The sequence below is a fragment of the Bipolaris sorokiniana genome (genome assembly GCF_000338995.1).
Source record: "Bipolaris sorokiniana ND90Pr unplaced genomic scaffold COCSAscaffold_12, whole genome shotgun sequence".
NCBI classification, from domain to species: domain Eukaryota; kingdom Fungi; phylum Ascomycota; class Dothideomycetes; order Pleosporales; family Pleosporaceae; genus Bipolaris; species Bipolaris sorokiniana.
This window is the reverse complement of record NW_006911906.1, coordinates 46,526-70,839: the sequence shown is the minus strand read 5'-3', so window position 1 is coordinate 70,839 and position 24,314 is coordinate 46,526. Positions and strand designations below refer to the sequence as shown.

Here is a 24,314-nt window from a genome sequence, read left to right as displayed (position 1 = left end):
CACTACTGCTCCCCCTTGTCCAGGCATATTGCCCATCTTACTACTTGTCTCGAGTCCGATTTGATACTCCATCATTCACTACACCGACTCCCCCCTCAAGAGTGATTGCGGAGGCCCACCATGAGCAACAACAACAACAACCAGCAGTCCAACCGGCTCCAACTCAACTTTGGTTTCAATAATGGTGACCGCAACAATCAGTACCAGCAGGAAGCCGGCAGAGCGTTCCCCACGACCCCCTCGACCTTCCCGCAACCTGTGTACCCGAACCAGGCTGGTCAGCAAGAGGTCTGGGGTGCCCAGCAACAAGGCAATGGCTATGGAAGCGGCGGCTACTTCATGAATCCCTACCAGCAAGCGCAATATCAGGGACAACAGGGCAACCTCCAGGGTCAAGGTAGCCAGCGTTTTGATCAAAGTGCCAATGGCTTAGCCCAACAACTCTCACACCAGCATCTCGGAGGCGGCCGCTCAGGAAGTCCCTATGGCCGCCAAGGCTCCCCGAACCCCACGCGTCCCCGTACCGCAGACAACAGATATGGCTATGGAAGTCAGGGCGGCTCGGGACCACGACCGTCTTCGCTCTACGATGAAGAGGCCCCCCAAAGGAACCCCGGCAAATACTCGGAGAATGTAGAAAAGCAGGCCATGGTGTCCAAGAGCCTTATCAACACCTTCTTCAAGGACAGTGTCCAGCGAGCACGCGACAGGAACCAAAGGTGGGGTTTCGTCCCATTCCCTATATGCATCAGACTAACCATGGTGTAGAGCGCTCGAACTCGAGGCTCTTATGAAGGAGCCATCCATCTCCGACAGCCGAAAGGCGACCAAGGAAAACAGCATGCGCCGAGCCGAAGTCGAATACTTGCGATTCCTACGAACAAAAGAGAAGCCTGAGAACTTCACAACTCTCAAGATTATCGGCAAGGGTGCCTTCGGAGAGGTCAAGTTGGTCCAACGACGCAACGATGGCAAAGTCTATGCACTCAAGTCGCTTGTCAAGCAGGAAATGGTACACAACTACCCCAAGACAAAAAGCACACTCATCAGACTAACTCTGAATAGTTCAAGAAAGACCAGTTGGCGCACGTGCGTTCAGAACGTGACATTCTCGCTGAGTCCGACAGCCCATGGGTTGTCAAACTACACACCACCTTCCAGGACAATACCTTCCTTTACATGCTCATGGAGTTCTTGCCAGGTGGTGACTTGATGACTATGCTCATTAAGTATGAAATCTTCACCGAGGATATCACACGTTTCTATATGGCTGAGATTACTCTTGCAATTGAAGCTGTCCACAAGCTTGGCTTCATACATCGGTATGTACTTTGGCGATAATATTCCGATATGGGCTCACTAACACTCCCAAGTGATATTAAGCCTGACAACATTCTTCTCGACCGGGGCGGCCACATCAAGCTAACGGATTTCGGTCTGTCAACTGGTTTCCACAAGGAGCACGATGCTGGGTACTACAAGAAGCTGCTTGCTGGCGGCGCACACAAGTCAAACCGCGACAACCGACAGTCAATGAATCTCGACCAGATCCAGCTGACAGTCAGCAACCGTACTCAGATCAACACATGGCGTAAGTCTCGCCGACAGCTCGCATACTCCACCGTTGGTACCCCCGACTACATTGCGCCTGAGATCTTCAGCGGCCAGGGCTACGACTACAGCTGTGATTGGTGGTCGGTAGGCACAATCATGTTCGAGTGTCTCATCGGCTGGCCACCGTTCTGCGCTGAAGAGCCTCATGATACTTACCGTAAGATTGTCGACTGGCCGCGCAACCTGCACTTCCCTCCAGACCAACAGCTTGGTACCGAGGCCGAAGACTTTGTTCGAAGGTATGTCTTTGCATAAGCTCGTAGCTATTCTAGTTCATAACTAACAAATGTAGACTGATCTGTGATGCTGATCATCGTCTCGGTCGTATCGGCGGCGCCAACGAAATCAAGCAGCACCCCTTCTTCCGCGGCGTGTCATGGGATGGCCTGCGCCGCATTCGCGCGCCTTTCGAGCCCAAGCTGCAGTCCAACATTGACACGCAATACTTCCCTATTGATGAGATTGACCAAAACGACACATCGGCTGCTCACAGGGCGCAGGCAGCACAGGCAGGTGAAGACGAGTACGCGACGAGCTTGCCATTCATTGGATACACATATAAGCGGTTCGACGCCTTCCGCGGCTCGTAGGCGCAATGGTTCTCATACCCACATTATCCGAGTTCAAATTCTGCACGTGCTTGTATCTTCTCTGCACACCCCTGTCTTTCCCTGGCGGACCGATGCGACGGGCGCACAGTCATATCAAGCTATTTCAATCATGTTTCTAGGATATGTTTTGAGTTCAAGCTGTCTTTTGAACATTTTTTTATCAAAACCAAAGCGAATGTAAAGTTTTTTCCAATGCATCATTATTAGGCAAATCTAGGCGAAGGGGTGTGGATAAGACAGGAATTGGAAGAGTTTACTACAGAAGAGATATATATGTCATCTGAACCATCTTGAGCTGTGTCTGGAACTTGACCGTGTTGGTGCGTCCTTGCTCTATTGGTACTGAATAGCTGAAAGCCCGTTTTGAGAAAGGTACGACCTACTCCCGTTGCTTTGACATGGCAGTTCAACCTGTTATTACCGTTTCCATGCTCAAGGTATCAGTGGGGCTTTCTTATTATCCGTTCCAACGCCATACACCGTCTTTATGGGCACCGAATGTCCGCACTAGTAAGGTATTACATCCACCATAGCTGCCTTTTCAAATCTCCTGTCGACTTCTTCGTTCCGAATATTGCCTCACATCCCGTGAACCCCATGTTCTCTCTCTCTCGCGTTGACGCACATTAAAACCGCTCGGTCGTTTGCGCTCGCCTCATCGCGCCTCAAACTGCACCATACTGTGTTTCCCCCGTCATGTCAGCCTTTTGTACGCTCATATACCCTAAATTTTGCTTCCTTGTTCCCCGACTCCGCAGATAAACTAGAACAACGCAAAACAAAGAGAAAAACTAATCTTACCGGTTCGTCCTCTGCTTGTACAAAACGCGATGACCGCAGTTACGGCAGCGAATCGGCTCGCCGCGCTTAAGCGGGACGTCCATGTCGCAGTCACCGCACTTGTAGTGGACGGTTCGTGCGGTTGCGTCGACGGTTGTGGTTTGGTTGTCTGCGGTGTTGCCGCCTGAATATTGTTGTGACATCTTTTTTTTTGCTGGTAGCGGGATTTGTGAGGGAGAATGTGGGAGAGCGGGACAGCAGCAGTATGGGGTTGTGCGGGTGTGTGTGGGTGTGTAGAGTGCAAGTGGAAGATGAAGGAAAGGAAAGGCGATGATGGAACTAAGGCTCCAGGCGCAAAACGCAGGGTAGCCGGCGCGATGGCACGTGCCTTATCGATTGTGAGGTTGATACTGGGGCTTGGCGCTGGCACAGCTGCTTGAGAGATGGGTAAGTGGATGATGTGGATGGTTTTTTTAATGGTAGTTTGGGCTTACTGGATTGCATTGATGAAGGTAAAGAGGTGGAGAGAATGATATGAAGTTTTGTATTCAATGGGAACGGTTCGGGTCATTCGAGTCTGAGCTTGGCCGAAGAAGCATTTCTCACCAACGGGATGTTACATTATATCTTAGCACTAAATGGCTGTATGGAAGTATCGTTTGAGTGTGTTACTCTGTTGGTAATTACCTAGTCTCCAGTTCAATGCTACGGCATTTTGTATCCTTGACTAAATACATATTTGTCTCGCCGGCAACTCAAGTTGTTGCAAATTCTATATCCATATTGAACCAAAGCATCAGAACAGATAGTTGATTAACATGATTTTCATAGTTGATGAATACTATGAGATGGAATTGTCGCGAAATGCTTGGGAACGATGATGGGTCGCATGTGGGACATCTACAACACTATCTCCATTTGGACTAGTGTGGCAGAATCCCGGCCCGCGCTTCGAGAAAAAGTTGGGAAAGTCGCGACTTTTTGCGACCACAGACTTCAGGCCCGCAACACCACATATCCATACCCACCATGGCCGGAATCAAGCGCAAATCCGCAGGAGGCAGTGCGCCTGAGGTAAAGGACAAGAGCAAGAAGGTCAAAGTTGATAAGTCGGCGTCAAAGACCAAATTGAAGCACGAGGTCAAGCCAGTCAAGCCAGTCAAGAAGGCAAAGAAGGCCAAGGAAGAGAGCTCCAGCGAACTCGAGGAGTCCGACACCAGCGAACAGGACAATGGCTTCTACGGCTTTTCTGCCGCCGACGGCGAGGATGTGCAGATGAGCGATGCGGAAAGCAATGAAGAAGCTGAAGAAACCAATGGCAAGACACAGAAGCCTAAGAACGAAAGCGATGGCTCCAAAAAGCCCAAGGGCGATGGTGTGGAATCTAAACTAGCAGGATTGAATGGTAAGACTCGGGTTCTTCTACAATTGATGCCTCTGGTTAACTGTAATTCCAGTAAACAACTCACGGGAAGCGCATGCGAAACAAAAAGCCCTAGCCAAAGAACGCAAGGCCGCGAAGCCCAATGCGGACATCATTGAGCGCTCCAAGAAACTTTGGGAGAAACTTAGGCTCAAGTCGCATGTTGATAAGGACGAGAGGAAGGAACTCGTCAAGGAGCTGTTTGACATCATCACTGGCCGGGTCAAAGACTTCGTCTTCAAGCACGATTCTGTGCGTGTCATTCAGACTGCTATCAAGTACTCAACTATGGAGCAAAGGAGAATGATTGCTCGCGAACTGAAGGGAGAGTTCAAGGTTCTGGCCGAGGGCAAATACTCCAAGTTTTTGATTGCCAAGTTGGTAGAGAAAGGGTGAGTCTACCAGTCATGTTCTAGGCAATAGCCATGCTAATATCTCAAAGCGACCCTGAGATTCGTGACCTCATTATCACCGAGTTTTACAGCCACGTCAAGCGCATGATCAACCATCCCGAGGCCGCATGGATAGTCGACGATATCTACCGAGCTGTCGCTACCCCCGAGCAGAAGAACCGCCTACTTCGAGAGTGGTATGGACCTGAGTTTTCTATCAAGGGTCTCGGAGCTCAAGGCACAGATAGCGCAGAGCTCTCAGCCATCATAAAGGAGTCCCCTGAAAAGAAGAAGCCAATCATGGACTACTTGGAGAACCAAATCAACTCGCTCATTCAAAAGAAGCTGACTGGATTTACCATGCTGCACGATGCTATGCTGCAGTACTTCCTAGTCTGCGAACCCGGCACCGAGCAAGCAAATGATTTCCTTGAGCACCTCAAGCCTGATCCGACATTGAAGGAAGGCGAGGAGGCCGATAACGTGGATCTTTTGAAAAACCTTGCGTTCACCAAATCAGGCTCAAGACTCATGTCACTCTGCTTCGCGTACGGCACTGCAAAAGACCGCAAGTTGTTCTTGCGACCATACAAAGACACTGTTGAGATAATGGCTTACGATCAGCATGCTCACCATGTTCTCCTTGCCGCATTGGCTGTCACAGATGACACCAAAATCTCTGCGAAATCAGTCTTCAGCGAACTCCTCCCGAACAACGATTCCCTTCCTGAAAAGGTGCTCAACCTTGTGAACGATGCTCGTGCACGTACAGTTCTTTTATACCCATTCGCAGCTGATGCCAAATGGCTGTTGGATGACAACACTCGAGACCGATTGGCTGAGATATACGCCATTCGTCAGACAACATCGAAGAAGGACCCGAATGTCCGTCTGCAAGAAATTGCAAAGAACATTGAACCGCAGCTGCTAACAGCAGTTACTGCACGAGCCGCGGACTTTGCCTCATTTGCGTTCGGCTTGCAATTCATGGGCGAGGTCCTTGTTGGAGCACCTGAGGTTGAGCCAGCTAAGCGCAAGGAGGCCTTGACAGAAGTCGCACGCCTTTCTCAGTCGATATTGGACTCTTCTCTCCCTGCTTCAGCTGGCGACAACAAGGCCACCAGTCATGGCAAGAACATGCTCAAGATGCTTGTACAAGGCGGCAAATTCGACACAGTCGCGAAGAAGGTTGTTCCTGTTGAACCTGCTCTTGGTTTTGCAGATTTGCTTTGGCCCCAGATCAAGGACAAGATTGTTGACTGGGCGACTGGCCAAGGGTCGTTTGTTGTTGTGTCGATGACCGAAGCTGAAGGCTTTGCAAAGAAGGATGAGGTGTTGAAAGCATTGAAGAAGGAGAAGAAGGCATTGGAGGCTGCTGCCAACCCTACGGGCAGCAAAAATGAGGAGCCGAAGGGCAAAAAGCAGAAAAAGGGAGATAAGTCGGAATCTGTGCCTCGGGGAAATGCGGGCACAAGAATCTTGCTCGAAAAGTTGTAAAGCGGCCGACTAGTAGAATATGTTTGTCTAAACACATGTCATGATACCCATCTGAGGCTTCTTCTGTCCATCTTTTGGGTCCAAAATCAACTAAGTTTTTTTTGGTTCACGTGAAACCACATTGTGATAATGCACATGTAAGATACTCTAATATAGGCTGCAATCATCCTAATCGGGTAAAGCATCCGTACCTATATGCAGACACGTTGAGGCGAGAGCCGTTTGCTAATTTATTTACAAGAAACCTTGCACTCGCTCTTTTGTACCGACATAGTTTGGTTATTTCTCCCGTGCTTTCCTCAAATCTTCACCGCAATCGAAATATAGCTGTCAAACCAGCAAGTATCACGAAATAATACCGTGTTTGGTCTCACGCACCCCACATATGAGATAGTGGTATTACGATTCTTGAATTACTCCTAGCCCACTATCACCGCAATGCCACCAGAATTCGCCATCGACGAGTCATCTCTTCCGTCCGTCTTCCAAGCCCAATGGCAATCCAACCCTGATCCAACAGCGCTTCCCTTTCCACGTGACAACCCACCTTTCCCCCTCACCGCAGTCGACTGGCACCAGCTCTACCTTACGGACGCAGAATTCACACCTCACTCATGGTCCAACCTACACGAACTCATCTCTGCAAATCACCTCGAAGAGCTCAAACGCTGGCCCAGCTCCCTCAAAGCATATCTCGCGTGGACGGCGCACACCAAAGCAAAATATGGCACTATAATGGCATACCTACTCGACCAACGTCTCCACTGGCAGCCCATTGAAGATGACACGGGCGCACTGCGCTTCAATGTCGCCAACCCCGTCCCTTTTGCCGACACAGCAGATTTCAAGATCCTCCGAAACGACTGGACATATGCGTTTGAAGATGGCATCACGCATATCGTCGTGTGGCTCAAGCAGCGGCTCCCAGTTGACGAAGAGGGTGCGCTAAGTACCGAGGGCAAGGAAATGGTGGATGCGTTTGTGGATAAGGAGTTTAGGGCCAAAGCGGGGGAGGAAGTAAAGGGCGATAAGGTGATTTGGTTTAAGAATACGACGAATTTGCAGAGTGTGAGGAGTTTGGAGCATGTGCATATTTTGGTGAGGGGTGTGGAGGCGAGGGTGTTGGGGGGGTGGATGAGGTGAGGATGGGAAAGATAGTGGGGGGTTGAGGGAGGGTTGGTGTGGTGGTATCCGCGCATTGCATTGCGGTATAGAGTTGGTCTCTATGGGCTTGAAATCTTTTGCGTTGATTAGAGCATTCCAGCTATCATCGCATCTATCCTAAATCACTATATGCTAGTGGTTCTTTATCTGCGTAATGCTTTCAATGCTTTCTGTAAAATTCTTTCTTCGAATATCTTTACGGGCTTTGCTTTCGTTGATTTTTGTCCAGACTTCTTTCGAGATCCTTTTGGATTATCATTCAGGATAGCTTAAGATAGTAACTAAAATGTCTCTTCAAACATAACTGCTTACATATACTCAACCATGTCGCATGTGCTATCTTGGGCGGACGCCCAAGCGTGCTAGGATGCATCGTGTAATCAGACACTTTCTCTTCCGGAATCTTACATTGCCTCAAGTCTTGCTAATTGTATCACGCCCAGAATATAGTACCACCGCAATGATGTAGTTGGCACCACTCACTTCGGTTCCAGACTCAACTGGCCTGGGAGCCCTTCATCTTGGTAGATGATTTGCTCGAGAGGTGCCGAAGCTTTGATGTTACTGTAGACGGCGAGGGTATATGAAGAACAAACGGAACAGGTGGCCTGGATAGAGCTGACTGTGGGACCTACGAGAGGTCTACCAAGAATGGATGCAGTCATGGATATTTTGCAGTCCCAAAAAGGAAGTCTATATCCTATATTACCTCAATTTGAAGCTGTAGAAACCGTTACACGTCGAATCTAACAGTCGGACCTTTAGGAGAATACAATATTGTAGTTAAATGAGCTGACAATCTAGATATTTGTAAAGATATGTACATAGTTCATGGGCTCGTGTTGGGTAACAGGTGTATGAAAAGTGTTAGGGCTACAGTGAGAGTCTTCATGTGGCATCAGTAGAGTCTACGTCTAAGAATGACGTTAAGCTTGAACGAACAAACAAATGAACGACCGCCTACCAAAGCAGCAGTGGACAAACCCACAACAAACGCTCTATGGCTTGGCAGCTTGGTGCTACTACCTTTCCTCTAGATTGCAAATATTGTCTCTCTCACCCGATGCCTTGATTCTTCTCATCCTTCGGCAGTCACTTAGTTCGCCAAATAATCTGCTCTTGTGGATCGCTGCACCCTACCATCAAACCGCAATGATTGTTTTAGCCTGTCTCATTTCGGCGCCTTCATCCCTGTCACAAGTCAGCACTCACGACAAACCAAATCGCATACTCATGGGCCGCCGAAAAACTGAAAAAAGGGGACGAGGAATTCACGGAGCAATTCTCCAAGATTCTGCTTGGCCTAAACAAAGATGAACCAGTATCCAAGTCCGTCTCGGACACTTCGCGTTGATGCTAACTACCACTAATAGAGGGAACCTTCGATGCTCTACACAAACATCTGCCCTTCAGTTGGTTTAAATACGAATACTACGACACAGTCAGTCCTTTTGGAGATTCTCAGCAATTTCAGTATCACTCCCTCTGGACCTTTGATATCCAAAATAATATTTTGCGTTACACGAGTGCGGACCATTGTAGTCAAATACAACTGGGTCTTCTCTGAGAGCGTGCTGTGACATTAGCTGATATGAAACTAACCGAAGGGCCTATTCCTGTGCCTGTGGAGCCTACATTCGACTCAGAGACGCCTTGTTGGAAACCACATATAGGTGTCGACGACACAACGCATGCATTTCTTCATCGACTACTCCGAGATTTCCATTACAGATGGAGGCATATCCTTCGGAATAATTACGATTTCAAAACTTTGAGAGCACTTTCTCGAGCTATAATTCCAATTTCGACGCTTGATTTTGAGGTCCACGAGAACACGGGCGGTCATCGCCGGCTAGGCGTACATGTATGGATCACAGAGTCACCCGCCTGAAAGCTGTTTGAATCTGATTTGGTGCGTGTTGGAACCGTCTGGGTTGTCCTTTGCCAAGATATACAGGATGGACTTTCAAAAGCACAGCAGCACGTAGCATCACTTGGCATTGATACGACCGAGAGTGCTGGCGTGACAACGTCAAGCGAAGCGCGTGTAAATTACATGATCCTATCAGTCAAGCATGTTATGCTCTGTCACGCTACCGAGCGAGCTTCACTCAAGTACACTGCTCCAGAGCCGCTCTTCAATGGCGATTATGGCACCGGGCCTCCCTCAGACCTGGCACTGAATTATCTCATCTGAGCGACCGCCTCCCCCAGGCCTTCCATCTCGACAGCCACACAGTCCCTACCCATTGAGATTCAAGACATGATACTGGGGTACTCATCCATAGGCACAGCAGTAGCCGCTAAACTTGGCTGTATGCTTGGCTTGGAATCTCCGTTCTCATGGAGAGATGGCCCGTTAAAGGTTATATTGGAGGAAAGATTCACAGTTCGGCCTCGGGGATGCCTTGTTGAGACTGAGGTCTTGTTCGATGAGCAAAAAAGTGGTGTAGTCTATATAGCACGAGCAGGACAAAGTCGCCAGATAGACGAGATTTTGTATGGGTGTAGGAAATCGATGGAGAATACGATAATATTCAAAGTGAGATTATTGCGACTGGGGCGATCCCGTCAGAATGGTTGATTTCTTAACGCGCGCCAGGAGGTTAATGACAAATTTAATCTCAAGAACCATTACGTAGGGTCGTTAGTACTTGGACATTAGCTCCTGTAGTATCTAGAAAATTTTCACTCTTGACAAACTAAATCGCATGCGAAGCATCTATGAATCATGTCAGGGTGAAGACTAGCCTCGATTTCAATGAACACTATGAGACTATCTCGTATGGTGATTGATCATGGAAGTCAGATCGGATTTCGAACCTAGCTATGCGAAAGCCAGGATATGCAATGCTTGAAGCACTTCCATTAACTAACCTTCCAGGCTCCAAACCGCCGCCTGCTACTCACTGGCTGACCTTAATCTGAACCACCAATTTTTTATGATGCCTCAATAACTGCTCTTGCTATAAAATCTCAAGGCGACAATATTGAAGCTAATTTCGGGTGCCGCCATCATACGACTATCTCGTACTCTGCATTACGCTCATCTTTTTTCATGCTGATGGTCGTCTAATTTAATTTCGCTTCTCTAGAAGCTGAAAGGCACTTTCTTGTAACCATGGCAAGGCATAAAGTCTTCAACTCGCTATGGAAATGATGACTACTTGCATCTAGGTTCATGTGAGTTGCTGCGGTCAATAACCTTGTTTCGTGACTTCAACATGCAGTATCGGAATCGCACCACAAGCCAATAGAGCGAAACCAAAAGCAGGCTGTCAACGCAGCGAGGAGGGTACGATGGTTTGCCCACTCAGCTACTAACTGCATAGGTCGTTCAGTCCAGGACGTTTTAATGACAATGCGACGGCAGTGCGACAAGGCAGTGTGCTGCCACGACGGTGATGATCTTACTTATCCGATTGCTCGTCCCCATCTCCTCATCCCTTTTCGTCGTTGACCAACAAGCGAGCAAGCCGCATATTCAATACACCAGCTCTGAACGGTCAACCTCGATTGTGGGAGTGAGCCGAGAATTTTTCGTATCAATATAGCCAGGGAAGCGTCTTGTCATCCTAACTACTCGGTCCTGAAGTGATCAATCAGATACATTGTCAACAAATTGATCTTGCAGTAGTGTGTCCTCAGCAGCGAGCTACTCTAAATTCGATGTACGTGCGAAGCAAAGAGCCCTCTGTGTTGATGCTGTATGCGCTGTATTAGTGGCCTAGTAGCGATGACTTATGTGATACGTGAACATAGCTACCACGAGCATACATATCGTGGATCTGTGATACCTTCCGAGTGTGCCGGACCTCGAGCCGCACCTTGACCGCTACATACGGTTGATTCACCGCTCAGCTCCAGTCCAAGATGATAAGATGAACAACGTCATTGTCAGCAATAGTTTTCTTATCATTTACCCACAAATTACCCGTGTTCGAACAAACAGCCGTTTTCATAGTATGCTAGCTTCGCATACAAGTTGTTCACTTTGTTCGGCCTACAACTCTCTTCCTACTCTACAAATGTTTCACAGCTGCCTTCTCCAACTATCTTAACCCCTGGCATCTTCACTACAGACGAAGGCTGCTGCTTCTCAGCGGGGTCCAGCGGAAGATAGATTCTGATCTAGGGCCATGCCCAGAACATAGTACCACCGCAATGATGCCGTTGGCACCACTCGCTTCGGTTCCAGTACTCTCCACTGGTCTGGGCAACCCCGGAACCCTTCGCAAAATAGGTGAGCCCCTTGCATAACGGCTGCACAATCTGGAACTATATAACGCGGGTTGGAGGCACTGTTTTCTGTACAAGTTGCACTCTTCATTACTCTTATTGGACAAATACCATGAAGTACTGCGCGATAATTGGTGCGCTTTCTGCTTGCATCTCCGCGATCAGCAACATCCTCGTAAACCCTGTACGGCATTCTTGGGAAAAGCTAAAGTACTGAACAAATTTTTCGCTGACAAACGCATTAGGAACTTCTGAAAGGAGATATTTCGCGCGATAACTTATGGGCGGGTTCTCAACAATTGCAATCCTTCGCCTATGCTACGAACGAAAGGAATCGAATGATTTCTCGTCCTGGACACGAAGAGACAGTTAGGTGGATAAAAGAAAGACTTGAGGCTCTGAACAACTATTACGACGTCTCTCTCCAGCCCGTCTGGGCCATTGTTCAATTTACTGAGGCTGTCAATGCTTTTTTGATTGACGGCAGTGAGATACCAAAGTCCTCATACTCCCTCTTCGAATTTTCTCCGAGCGGAAAAGTAACTGCGCCATTGATGATTGTTGATGGCGGATGTAATAAGGTAAGTTTTCTAATCTATAGTGTAATGTCTGACTTGTTACTAAATTGCAGCAATGTAGACTGATTATCCAGCAGACTTAGCTGGAAAGATCGCCATCATCGCCCGTGGAACTTGCGATTATGGTATCAAATCAGCACTTGCTGGCTCTGTAGGCGCCTCTGGGGCTATTTTGTATAATATCAATGATGATGGCCCGGTGGAAGGAACGCTTCTTCCTCCCCCACGACCTCAGGGTCCCTACGTCCCCACGCTCAATATCATCAAGAGTGTTTCTGATCCTATTGTTGCAGCTCTCAAGCGCGGAGAAAACATCACTGCTAGTTTTGATATCTTGACATGTAAGTGCTGATTAGAATTGAAAATGATCTAGTCAATTGGCAAATTGATCCGTAGATGTGCCAAAGGACGAGACCCGCACGATATCGGGGAGCATAGTTCAGCACATTGCGAATCAGTTTTCCAACGATGTTGATCTATTCGCAACTCTTGTCCTTGTGTCGCATTGCAAACAAATTAGGCTTATGCTAAGATTTTATAGACATTCGTAACGTTACCACATCCAATGTCTTTGCGACTACTAAGTCTGGCGACCAAAACAACAAGCTCATTCTCGGTGCTCATACCGATTCCGTTATTGCTGGTCCGGGTGTCAACGATGATGGCAGTGGCATCAATGCCCTCCTTGAAGTCGCAAGAGCACTTTCAGGATATACAATCAACAATGCTGTAACATTTGCGTTCTGGACTGCTGAGGAACTATACCAGCATCCGGGTTCGTCGCATTTTCTTCAGACCCTTTCTGTAGCAGAGAAAGCTAAGATTCGCGCTTATTTGAACTTTGATATGGTATGTTGCCTGCCTTAAGAATAATTAATATCTCGCCAAAAAAACTTATCCTTACATGTTACATTTAGATTGCTTCCCCCAACTACGTCAATGCTATCTACGACGGCGACGGTAAGGCTTTTGGCACCGCCGGTCCCTCTGGTTCAGCCGAATTAAAAGCATTCTTCCAAAACTACTTTCAGACTGCCGGTCAGAATTATACTGCAACTCAATTTGACGGCCGCTCTGATTACGAGGCTTTTCTTGACGAGGGAATTCCAGTTGGCGGGACCTTCACTGGCGCAGAAGATAATAAGACTGCTGAAGAAGTTCTTATGTTTGGTGGAGAGGCTGGCATTCCGTACGACTCCTGTTACCACAAAGCGTGCGATACCGTTAGCAACCTCAACATGGATGCTTTTGTGCTGCATACTAGGGGTATTGCTGAGGCAGTTGCTACGTATGCAAATTCTTGGGTGGGGTTCCCAAAGAGAGAGGTTGCAAGTACTGCTACGAAGAACATAGCTAGGGCTAGAAGAAGCAGTGAAGGGCATGAACACGTTGGCGGCGGCTGCGCACACAGTTACTCGTGGATATGATCGATAGCTGGATGTGATAGGTGCAATCAGATAAATTTGTCAGAGGTATACCCTAACCTCAGTTCTTTCTTATTTGCAGTTGTAGATATCATGTTTTTCTCTTTTAAATGCTTCTTTTTGGAAAATGGCATTTCGAGGATAATGTGTTTATAGTAAAAAGAAGCGAAAATATACTGCCTCCGTTTCTCTGTCATCTATCCGGGCGCAGGGTAATTATAGCGGCCATGCTTAAATATCTCGTTGTACTACTGTGATGGATTGGACGCTGCTACCGTACCTATAGGGGAGGCACCTAAGACAACTGTACCGAGTACTAACTAGTTTCTACAAGCATGTATACCAATATTCTAATTTTCTTCATCTCACACTCACCCGACTAGAGACACATATATACCACGCATTGTTATCTGTGTCTTATTTCCAAAGAAAGCGTCGAGAAGAAAACTGTAAAATTCCCTCCTAGTAGAATTGAAAAATATGTGTGTAACAAAATGATGGCCACTATCCTGGATGCCAGATACACACGAGTCATCTATAGATCTATACTGCAAATCCAGACACTGCCGGACCCAACACCAACACCAACCATAGTCCCACAAACGGCCGAACGTGACGGTCGGTACTCCGATGGCACCCATAGCATGTTTCTCCCATCATGCTGAATCCATATGCCGTCTGAACTAAAGCCAGTCCCCAGATCTGTCGAGCGGCGCGTCGGCCCTGGGAAATCCATCGCGCTAGGCGACGACGTCTCTAACGTCTGAATGTTGATGGTGCCTGTTTCAGTAACAAGCCGAGCACCAGTGGCATCAAAGGAAAGTTCGAAGATGGGGTTGTCAACGGTGATTGTCTCCAGACACGTGCCGCTGCTGACGTCCCACAACCTTATGGTCCGGTCGCTAGACGACGACGCCAACCGGGGTTTTGAGTCATGGGAGAAGGCCACAGAGGTAACGGTGCTATTATGACCCTCTAGAGTGTGCAGGCATGCACCACTGTTCGTATCCCATACCTTGATAGTGCTATCACTGGATGCCGAAGCTAGCCATGTCTCATCAGGTGAGAAAGCCACGGATCTCACAGTGCCGCTGTGGCCCTCGAGTTTCTGCAGACCCGTGTTGTTTGCATCCCACACTTTGACGGTTTTGTCGCCAGACGCTGATGCCAGCCACTTCGAATCGTGCGAGATGGCGATGGACTTAACAGTACTACTATGGCCCTCGAACGTCTGTAAGCACGTGCCATTTGGATCCCATACCTTGACAGTCCCATCTCCAGACGCTGATACTATCCGCGTTGAGTCATGTGAAAAGGCCACGGAGTTTACCCAATCGCTGTGTCCCTTGAGGGTCTGCATACACGTACCGCTACCCGTGTTCCATACCTTAATCCTGTGATCTTCTGACCCGGAAACTAGCCGCGACGAGTCATGAGAGAAAGCTACAGACCTGACAGTAAGACGATGGCCGCTGAGTGTCTTCAAACACGTGCCGCTGCTTACATCCCATATCCTAATGGTGGCATCGAAGGAGGCTGACGCTAGCTGCGCCGAGTTGTGCGAGAAAGCCACGGACCTAACGTTACCACTATGACCCCTAAGCGTCTGTAGACATGTGCCAGTACTTGTATCCCACAACTTGATGGTTCTGTCACCCGAAGCTGATGCAAGCCGTTTTGAGTTGTGCGAGAAGGCCACGGAGTTCACCCAATCACTGTGGCCCTCTAGTGTCTGTAGGCACAGGCCGCTATTTCTTGTATCCCACAACTTGATAGTACTGTCTTCCGATGCTGACGCCAGCCGCGTTGAGTCATGCGAGAAGATTATTGAGGTAACATAATCCTCATGACCCTCAAACGTCTGCAGGCACTCGCCACTGCTCACGTCCCACACCTTCACAGTCCTATCTTCAGATCCTGATGCTATTCGTGTTGAGTCGTGCGAGAAGGCCACAGAGGTGACATCACTGCCATGGTTCTCGAGCGTTTGCAGACACGCGCTCCATCCCTCGCTCAGTACCGGCCTAATCTTGATCGCGCCTGGCTTTTCTTGCTCAAACAGTTGCCTGATCAAACTGCCCGTTGGGCTGAAGAGGATTGCGGATGCATAAGTCTGAAGAGGGTAACCCTCAATCGCTCCCCTATGGTACATGATGAATCTGCGCGCGTCTTCAACGATCTGACGAAGCTCTTCTTGGTTGCCCATTCCCTTCCAACATTAGTATAGTCACGTCACCACACGATCTAGACGACCTACCTGCACTAAAGACCACAGTTTTGTCATCGACACGACGCCTCTCCCTACACCTCTGCATAGGCTAAGCCCTTCTAGCCAATAGAGGTACTTCTCTCTTAGAAACTCGCCGACTCGGTCTGCAACTTGTAAAGATTCCGGCTTCGAGTCATACAGATGGTCAATCCAATAGACGCATGAGTATCGCGACTCTGCGAGCGGATCTGGGTCATTAGTTGTGACGTCCTCGATGGGATATCCTGGCGACTCTAAACTGTACATATCCTTGCCCAATGTTCTGTCTAGAATGGACAGCGACCTTGAAAATATGTTCTGATGGACGTCTTCGATCGTATCTATAAAGACTTTGCTATTGAACGCCTTTGCGAACAGAAAGTCCTTTGCGGACTGATGCACAAAGTAGACTGTGTCTTCTCGCAATGTGAGAAAAGATCCACAGTACCCGACAATCTGCTGCCTCGACTCTAGGTCGTTTATGTCTTCAAGCTGCTCCACTAGCGCAAACAATTCGGAGATCGTGACAGGGCGATATAGGATAGCAACAGAAGCTAGTGCATGCAGGCAGATCTCAGCGGAGTCTGATTCGCTTATCTGGTCCATCATTCGCCCATACAAAGAATCCAGTGTAGGCGGGAATACTGAAGCTAGCTTCTTTAGCACACTCCACTTTGGTGTCTTCCTCAGGTCCTGGCACACCAACGCCACCCAGAGGAAGGTATCGCCGGCGTTCGACCTCAAGTGCTGCAGTACAGCGTCGCGAATATCTGCCTTGTACTGCTTTTCCCGCGCCAGCTGATCCACCTTGCGTTGTATAAAGAGGTCAACTGCCGCTGAAACCGACTCCGCGTTTAGCTCAAGGCTCAATGTCGCTTGGTGTCCTACGTGCTGCTCCAGCTGCTCCTCAATTTCTGGCCAGTTACGGCTCGAAACTATCCATTTCACCCGAGGAGAGATAGATGAATGTCTGGCGATAAACTCTAGGAGGTTGGATCGATCAGTGATGCATTCGTCTAGCGCATCGATAATCAAATACGTTGGGCGCAAGTGTGGGTCATGGAGTGTATCTTCGAGGATCTCTGACAAAACCACCCAAGCATTTGCGTCTTCAAAGGACGACTTGCCAGCAGTCTCGTACTTCTTGAGAACGTGCGACATAAGAGATGGTTGTTGAGTAACGAGCATGTATAGTAGGCCTCGTAGCACAGCTCTGGCACTATTGATGCGTGGGTCAGCCGCTTGACAAAAGAAATACGCTAGAAGAGTGCTTTGGGGAGCGAAGGTCTGCTGCAGTTCGTTGATGATGCCGCAGAGTAACATCGTCTTCCCTTTGCCAGGATCTCCCTTTATCCATAGCAGCTGAGTGTGCGGGTTTTGGGTGTGCCGGTGGCGTTGCCATTGCTGGAAAGTTGTGTTATTGAGAACCCAACGGTAGGAGTCTGCTAGTAGTCCGCCCTTTGTATCCTCAATTCGTTTCTTATCGTCATAAGGGTCACTAGAAAGCAAGTCGCGGACGCAGTCCTTCAACTTTCGTATCTCATAATGCAGCCGTCTGAACGCTTCCTTTTCTCCCTCGCCATATACAGGTGCGATATCTACGTCACAGATACCCGACAATGAGTATGCCATATCTTCTTCTAGTTTGGTCTTTCTGTGACCTCTCCAACGCAGGCGCTCTTCGATATCGAACTGGGCAAGTGTGCCTTGAAGCACTTGGGGTGGGATACCAGTAATCTTGCTGATCAATGGCGTTAGCGACGTCTTATCACCAAGCATCTCCCCCTCTCGAGTAAAAAACTCTACTTTGCTAGGTGCAAGAAGCTCTTGAAGCGTCCACCCACGTGTGAACCAACGACTTGACCTAAAAGCAGGTTCCCAGGGCTGGGCAAACATCTCGTCTGATCTTTGCTCATTCGCCAACACGTCGGGTAGGTACACGTAGCACTTAGTCGCATTTTGGTACCAGCGAAACATAGACCTAATTGCTATAGAGAGCTCATTCTGGTCTGTCTTGTCGATGCAGCATGTGTCAACCCAGAAGTACTGTAACTTGTCTTTCCGTGCCTGGTCTCCGCAGAAGCGAATCTTTTCATAGCCAAGCTTATGCTCGCCATCAGCCTTTACAATGTCAGTAAAGGTCACCTCCTCTGTGTCCGCCCCCCAGGTATGTGAGAGTATCGCATAAGGTGGTATCTTGTCGTCATCGAAGCTGGTAATCGTAAGGCCACCATCTTCTCCGTACTCTAGAAGACGCATCGGCTCGTGTAAGAATGTAGTGGGCGCGCGATAGCAACGAGACGTGATCAGCTCCGCGTGGTAGCCTAGTACTCTACGACGATGGTACGGTGGCCTGATCGTGCCGTGCGCTGTACTTAGATGCCGGTGTAAGAGAATGGTAGTGAATAATCGCGTGACAATAGTTGTTTTGATAGTAGAACAGCGCTCTGAGAAACCCAAGCTGACATGAATGCGCCGTGTCGTTTTTCTGTTGTAGGAGCGGCATTAGGCGTGCCAACAGCTGATGCGCGCCCATGTGACCTTGTCTGCAGGATCGCAGGACAGAAGCGAGGACTCCACATCGAATATCCGCTCCAGCCGCCTTATGCTATTGTGGAAGTTAGTGTAACCACACACTACCCCACATGGGTAGGAAACATAGTTTGGTCATTTCAGTAAGTAGGTGCCAACTACACAATTGAATGACCTGAACACCTACATATCATACATAGCTCTTCGACTTAGACTTGTCACTACCATTTATCCGGATATCACTTCAAGTAATGCTCATTAATAAGCCTATATACTGCATTTTGCGCGTGTGACGGGCCGTGCATATCAAGTTGTGCTCAATAAGCTGAGGTAACTAAGGCGCCCACTTTCTGAGGATAAATTTGTCATTTTTTTTCCAAACCAATCATTTCCTTCCGAATCAGTGGTGTCCTCCATTTCTTCTTTTGGCGACGAAAGACATAATATACACTCTATTCCCTCATTATCTGTTTCAACTGGTATATTATAAACTGGTGCGACGCAACATGAATTGGCCTAAAATCACCCATGACGCTTCGTTCAAAGAGTACGACTCTTTGATTGTTGGTGCAGGCTTCGGTAGTGTATACTAGCTTAAGATGCTCCGCGATGCTGGCTACAGTGTCAAGCTTGTGAAACACGGATCAGATTACTGAGGTATTTGGTACTGGAACTGGTATACCTGTGCAAGCGTCGATAGTGCCGTTCCCCACTATGAATTCTCCTATTCAGTGTTATAGAAAGAATGGACATGAAGCAACGTTTTCCAGGCAGTGAGGAGCTCCGCGCCTACTTCCAACACGTGGCCGAGGTGTGGGTTCTGAGGAAGGATACGGAGTTCAATAGCTTTGTGTCGTCAGCAGCTTGGGGTGAAGATGATGTAAAATGGACTGTGAAGACTAATACCGGGGCGACTTACAAGGTGGAGTTCCTACTGCTGAGCACCGGCTTTGTAGTGAAGCGGTATGTTTCCAGCTAAAAAGGAATAGTGTCTTTCAAAGGTTGGATTGCGTAGCTGTCTCTATGAAGCCTACTCAACACTGGTTAGGAACCTTCTTATACCCGTCAGATTGGCCTCACGAAGAGCCTGACTTTCGGGGCAAAAATGTGGCTGTTGTTGCCACTGGTATCCAATTGGCCCAAGAGCTAAGCAAGGTTGCGGCCCATCTTACTGTGTTTCAGCGGACGTTGAATATGTCGTTACCAATGGGGCAAGTGAACTACGAGCTTCCCCAACAAGCAATTCCCAAGCCCGATTGTCCGAAGCTCTTTGCTGAATGGCCAGATAGCTTCTCAGGTTTCTCTTCCAATTTCCTTCCACGCTCAACCTTTGATGATAGACCAGAACAACGACTAAAGACATATGAGGAATTATGGAAACAAGGGGACTTCAAGTTCTGGCTTGCGACATACAATGATATGCTTTTCACCCAAGAAGGCCACTGTGAAGCATTCAACTTCTGGCGCGACAAGACATCAGCTAAGATCAGTGAACCCAAGGTTGTGGACATTCTTGCACCCATGGAACAACCGTACGCTTTTGGATGTAAACGCATCTCACTATATAGATAGCACCTATTCACGTAACAAAAAACAGATTCTTTACCTGCCCAACAACCCAGAAAGTTAGCCTAGATACGAGCTCGAAAATCAGCTCAAAAACTAACTAAAAAAACCAGCTCAAACATAAGCCCATCAGCCATCTAAAAATGAGCAAAAAAGACAGCCTTCCCCTAGACCAGCCAAATCAACCAAAGAACAAGATAGAGGAAGAATTAAAGATTTCACTCTCCGTAAGAACGGCTAGAAGCGGACGGGAGTGCAGCTCAGGTAATAGGCCGGTGGAGTAAATGGAGCTCAAGCTGGAACCCCTTCAGTACTGCCAGCCGGGCTTTTGAAACCTACCCATCTTATATATGATGTTATTTCAGTCGATAGCTAGAAGCTAACTATTGGCAAGCAATTCAAGCAAGGACTGTATGCTGAACTTGCTTGATTGTTGCTGGATATGGCTCATAGAACTGCCCATACTCGTTCCATGTTTCCGTCGCAGTACCCGGGTTGGGGTCGAAAATAGAATTTATCGACACTGGCCTCCACTGTCTGACCGTGCAGTTTGTTTCCAGGAATCTGGTATCCATCTGCGTCTGTCATCTCATTCCCATCCACAAGAGATAGTACTACGCTTACCACAATTGAGACTGGTGTTAAAACCTTATGCGGTAATGCGCTGCGTACCTCTGACGGTAATATTGGTGTTAAAACAGCTCCAGTGCAGATAGCATTGACTCTAATCTTATCGACAATCATAAGTTGAGCGATTGACCGCATGGAGACGATTGTGTCATCTTGAATTCTTTAGATAACCATGAAGACCACAATAAGAAATGGAAAAATGGACGTACATTTTGTTGCTGAATATAACTCAGACAAAGGGAGAGGGTACACCGCCGCGGCACTCGTTGTAAAGATAAGATATGCATCTCAAAGATTTTGTAGTTTGAATTAAGGATTGGCCAAATAGGTATTATAACACGAAGAGGTGAGATTCACATCAAGGTCGGCAGTGTCTAATTTTGGTGGTGGCTCAATACTATCTGGATCGATACTACTAATCGTTTGATGGAAGTTCAATCAATTCCCTTTACCAGCATTGGTAAAGACAAAGTTAATATAGCGTTGAGCTATGTATATTTCCCGAAAGACTGAGGCAAATTGATCGTAATCTGAAACATTAACTTGGCGGAAATTGGTAGCATCCTTTACTTTAGAGGCAAGACTTTCAAATGCTTAAGAATCAAGGTCTATTATATAAACATGCCACCCTTGGCGTTGAACCAGTGCTGCTACGACTGCGAATCCAATTCCTAAGGCTTCACAAAGAAAGGGTCAGTGAGGACCACATTGTAGATAAAAATTGGAAATCAATAACAGATTGCGATTTTCGTGACATACCACCGCCTGTGATCAAAGCAACTTGAAATTTAGACATGATAATGAACGATGAAACTGCTGATCCACCGTAGCTGAATGAGTTTGGAACGACTCGCCCAGGGCTATTGAAAGTAATGAAAACATTGCCGGCTAAGATAAATCTCTCGAGTAAGTTGAAGGGAAGGCTGTAGAGCCAAAGCACGGATACTTTGTACTATGTATACATCGGCTGGATTCGTTTTGATTGTTCCGTTGCATCCATGAACCTTACACTGCCCCTGCAGCTCGGCAATTGCGAAGGTTCTCGTCCGATAGTTTATATGTCACTTACGCCGCTATAAACTCATGTGGCTGAAAATATCGGGATTGGCATGATAGATGCTTTTTTCACAAAAGAAAATGACTAATTATACTTATCTGCTGCAAGTATAGATAATACACAGGATCGCTTGCGTACATAGTGCATATGGTCCATGCATGAAGATGGCCACCCGATGGACCAACCCACTAAAATAAGTGCTGCTAGGTCAGCTGGTGTAGTTACAAGCCACTTATTGAAATCGGCCACCTCTTGGCAACTTGATATGGATGTGTTGACACATTCATGATTACACCTCAATACATATGTTTTTTGAGTTCTAGCTCCTTTTCCTGCTACCTTGTCATTGCTAGAAGGGGCTGAGCTCAATGAACGAAATGCGCAGGGTAAACACTAGGTGTGACAGGGTTCTAGATCTGCGTGCATATCGGAGAAATAACTATCTACGTGGAGTGAATCTTAGTACAGACTCTGGAAACTATGAAGAAGCACAACTTACACCATAAACTTGATCTGGGCTAGCATTTGATGTGGGTAAAAGTTCAACTACCACTTACTTACTGTGTGGTCGTTTGTTCTCGACCATAGCGCGGGGAACCTTACGAGAAGCGGGGTCGAGAAGCTGCTACGCTTGACCATAGTTGGCAGCACGAGAGTTTAAAGGCAACCGGATATCATACCCAACTCAACTGCAGCAAAACTTCCGGAATAATATCGAATATAGCACCGCGAACCGAATCACAAAAGGATCAAGGCGGACTTCTCAGGATGGGGTTCAAAGATGGTGAAAAACTTCGATTTGATAACAGAATAGTTATCATTACTAGTGCTGAAGGAGGTATGGGCTGAGAGCATGCGAAGTTGTTTGGTCGCATTGGTGCCAATGTCATTGTCAATGAACTTTTCGAAGAGCCCACAAAGGAGACTGTGGTCCTCATAACGGAAGCTGGAGGGAATGCAATTGCGGCTTTTGGATCTGTCGCTGACCGCAAAACATGCGAGGCCATTGTCACGACTGCCATCAAGCAATACAGACGTGTCGATGTGCTCATCAAAAATGCCGGAATTGAGATCAAAAAGCCCTTCGAAGATATGACTGTTGATGACCTCTCGCGTATGCTCGATGTACATGTTATGGGCAGCTGGCACCTGCCACAGCTTCTGTGGCCACACATGAAATTAGCAGGATACGGCAAGATAATCATGGTATGCTCCAGCTCCCTATTTGGTATACCGTATAATAGTGCGTACGTCACCGCCAAAGGTGCACTTTATGGGTTGATGCGTTCCCTGTCATACAAAGGAAGAGAATTCGGTGTTAAAGTAAATTGTCTTGTACCAGTGGCATTCACGCAAATGACCAAAGTTATAGCTCATGAATTCCAATGGAATTTCGTAGCCCAGTCGATGCCTGCATGGACTACCTCGCCCGTCTGCGCCTGGCTGGCTCACGAAGCTAATGACGATACTGGCGAAATGATTTCCACATATGGGTGCAGTATAGGTCGGATGTTCTTTGCCGAAACGAAAGGATTCTGCTGCGAAACTGGAGAACATACCATCGAAATAGTGAAGAGCCACTATGAAGCAGCGCGCGATAAGGCTGGATATATCGTCCCGACTTCTGTTGAAGATGAAAATAAGAGGTTAGAAGGATATATTGAATGCTACCCAAGAGAGGCCTTCAACCATCTTTTCATAACAGCTAGAATTCTCTAGCAGTCTTCGTCCCCGAGATGGATATCGTGGTCCGAATGATACCCTTATAATGAACATCATTATTGGGAATGTGCTAAAATCAATGATGAATGTGAAAATTGTGTATTACCCGCTGTTGTGACTCTCCTACCTTCGCTTCGCTTATTGCTATCTTCTGCGCAATCCTCTCACACCTCGCACGATCGATGTCAGCCTTCTTCTTTGCCTAGAACAACTCTTCGTCTGGCCAAAGGCCTCTAAGGAAGAAGAATAAACCTCCACCCCACCCCTACCCCGATTTGGGATAGCGATCTTCGAGAATTTGTAGTGTCTTCGTGACACGATCGTCTTCAATCACTCTCCGACTTTGGAGGTCAACACTGTGCGCTGTAGGTGTTCTTTTCGCTCCTGCGATGATAACATTTTGCGCCATGACCAAAGACCTGTAATTCGTCGGCACATGGAGTCTATGAGTAAATTGTGACGAGGTTACCCAGCACCGAGCAGATAACGGATGTCTTTTTCAGATGCGCCTGTGTAGAGGATGAAGGACACACAGAGCGAGGCATACAATCTCAAAGCAATGCGAGGAAGTTTTGCTGTCCGTGAATTCGACTGCACATGGCTCGTTGCCTTATCCCAAAGACTAATTGCACTGCCGCTCTGCTTTTGAAGACGAAAGCATGTCTGAATGCATCGGCCCGAGTTAGATAATACGGAGCCACTTTCCGATAGCCCGCTGCTAGGGTTAGGTCCTTATCTTTCTTATTAGGTGAGAAATTTGTCGTACTATTACTAGTAAAAATATCAATATTAAAGAGTGATTAACGAGATGTAGAGTGAAAGTTGGAGTTAGTTAGC

The 24,314-nt window shown here is 47.6% G+C and overlaps 9 protein-coding genes across 9 annotated transcripts; 6 read left to right on the top strand and 3 right to left on the bottom strand.

The window, feature by feature from the left end:
- Positions 1-120: 120 nt before the first annotated feature.
- On the top strand, positions 121-2,204 carry COCSADRAFT_97055 (uncharacterized protein; the record flags this gene model as incomplete). Its single annotated transcript, XM_007704493.1, has 5 exons — positions 121-719; positions 769-1,012; positions 1,066-1,322; positions 1,374-1,853; positions 1,907-2,204. The coding sequence occupies 5 exons, from the start codon at positions 121-123 to the stop codon at positions 2,202-2,204; spliced, it is 1,878 nt and encodes a 625-aa protein (XP_007702683.1).
- Positions 2,205-3,022: 818 nt separating this feature from the next.
- COCSADRAFT_96768 (uncharacterized protein) lies at positions 3,023-3,208 on the bottom strand (the record flags this gene model as incomplete). Its single annotated transcript, XM_007704492.1, has 1 exon — positions 3,023-3,208. The coding sequence occupies one exon, from the start codon at positions 3,206-3,208 to the stop codon at positions 3,023-3,025; it is 186 nt and encodes a 61-aa protein (XP_007702682.1).
- A 1,072-nt stretch (positions 3,209-4,280) lies between these two features.
- On the top strand, positions 4,281-6,317 carry COCSADRAFT_96385 (uncharacterized protein; the record flags this gene model as incomplete). Its single annotated transcript, XM_007704491.1, has 3 exons — positions 4,281-4,410; positions 4,463-4,820; positions 4,871-6,317. The coding sequence occupies 3 exons, from the start codon at positions 4,281-4,283 to the stop codon at positions 6,315-6,317; spliced, it is 1,935 nt and encodes a 644-aa protein (XP_007702681.1).
- A 247-nt stretch (positions 6,318-6,564) lies between these two features.
- Positions 6,565-7,781, top strand: COCSADRAFT_229816 (uncharacterized protein). The gene has a single exon (XM_007704490.1). The coding sequence runs from the start codon at positions 6,756-6,758 to the stop codon at positions 7,458-7,460; it is 705 nt and encodes a 234-aa protein (XP_007702680.1). The 5' UTR covers positions 6,565-6,755; the 3' UTR covers positions 7,461-7,781.
- Positions 7,782-11,832: 4,051 nt separating this feature from the next.
- COCSADRAFT_28656 (uncharacterized protein) lies at positions 11,833-13,725 on the top strand (the record flags this gene model as incomplete). The annotated part of the gene is made up of 5 exons (XM_007704342.1): positions 11,833-11,904; positions 11,966-12,301; positions 12,360-12,639; positions 12,840-13,147; positions 13,216-13,725. The coding sequence occupies 5 exons, from the start codon at positions 11,833-11,835 to the stop codon at positions 13,723-13,725; spliced, it is 1,506 nt and encodes a 501-aa protein (XP_007702532.1).
- A 238-nt stretch (positions 13,726-13,963) lies between these two features.
- Positions 13,964-18,460, bottom strand: COCSADRAFT_122751 (uncharacterized protein). The gene is made up of 2 exons (XM_007704489.1): positions 15,980-18,460; positions 13,964-15,931 (listed from the first exon to the last, which is right to left on the bottom strand). Exons 1-2 carry the CDS (start codon positions 18,227-18,229, stop codon positions 14,258-14,260), a joined length of 3,924 nt encoding a protein of 1,307 aa, XP_007702679.1. The 5' UTR covers positions 18,230-18,460; the 3' UTR covers positions 13,964-14,257.
- Positions 18,461-19,247: 787 nt separating this feature from the next.
- Positions 19,248-20,187, top strand: COCSADRAFT_344055 (uncharacterized protein; the record flags this gene model as incomplete). Its single annotated transcript, XM_007704488.1, has 3 exons — positions 19,248-19,465; positions 19,492-20,048; positions 20,100-20,187. The coding sequence occupies 3 exons, from the start codon at positions 19,248-19,250 to the stop codon at positions 20,135-20,137; spliced, it is 813 nt and encodes a 270-aa protein (XP_007702678.1). The 3' UTR covers positions 20,138-20,187.
- A 328-nt stretch (positions 20,188-20,515) lies between these two features.
- Positions 20,516-20,986, bottom strand: COCSADRAFT_96614 (uncharacterized protein; the record flags this gene model as incomplete). Its single annotated transcript, XM_007704487.1, has 2 exons — positions 20,516-20,850; positions 20,908-20,986. Coding segments are annotated over 2 exons (414 nt in total), but the record flags the coding sequence as incomplete, so codon positions are not given.
- A 1,537-nt stretch (positions 20,987-22,523) lies between these two features.
- COCSADRAFT_344052 (uncharacterized protein) lies at positions 22,524-23,838 on the top strand (the record flags this gene model as incomplete). The annotated part of the gene is made up of 2 exons (XM_007704486.1): positions 22,524-22,593; positions 22,666-23,838. 2 exons carry the CDS (start codon positions 22,524-22,526, stop codon positions 23,472-23,474), a joined length of 879 nt encoding a protein of 292 aa, XP_007702676.1. The 3' UTR covers positions 23,475-23,838.
- Positions 23,839-24,314: the final 476 nt, after the last annotated feature.

Bases quoted from the DNA above. Each gene is read 5' to 3' on its own strand.
- COCSADRAFT_229816 (XM_007704490.1), top strand. From the start codon at position 6,756: ATGCCACCAGAATTCGCCATCGACGAGTCATCTCTTCCGTCCGTCTTC.
- COCSADRAFT_122751 (XM_007704489.1), bottom strand. From the start codon at position 18,229: ATGCGTCTTCTAGAGTACGGAGAAGATGGTGGCCTTACGATTACCAGC. The intron at 15,932-15,979 runs GTAGGTCGTCTA...TAATGTTGGAAG, and splicing joins AACTGTGGTCTTTAGTGCAG to GGAATGGGCAACCAAGAAGA.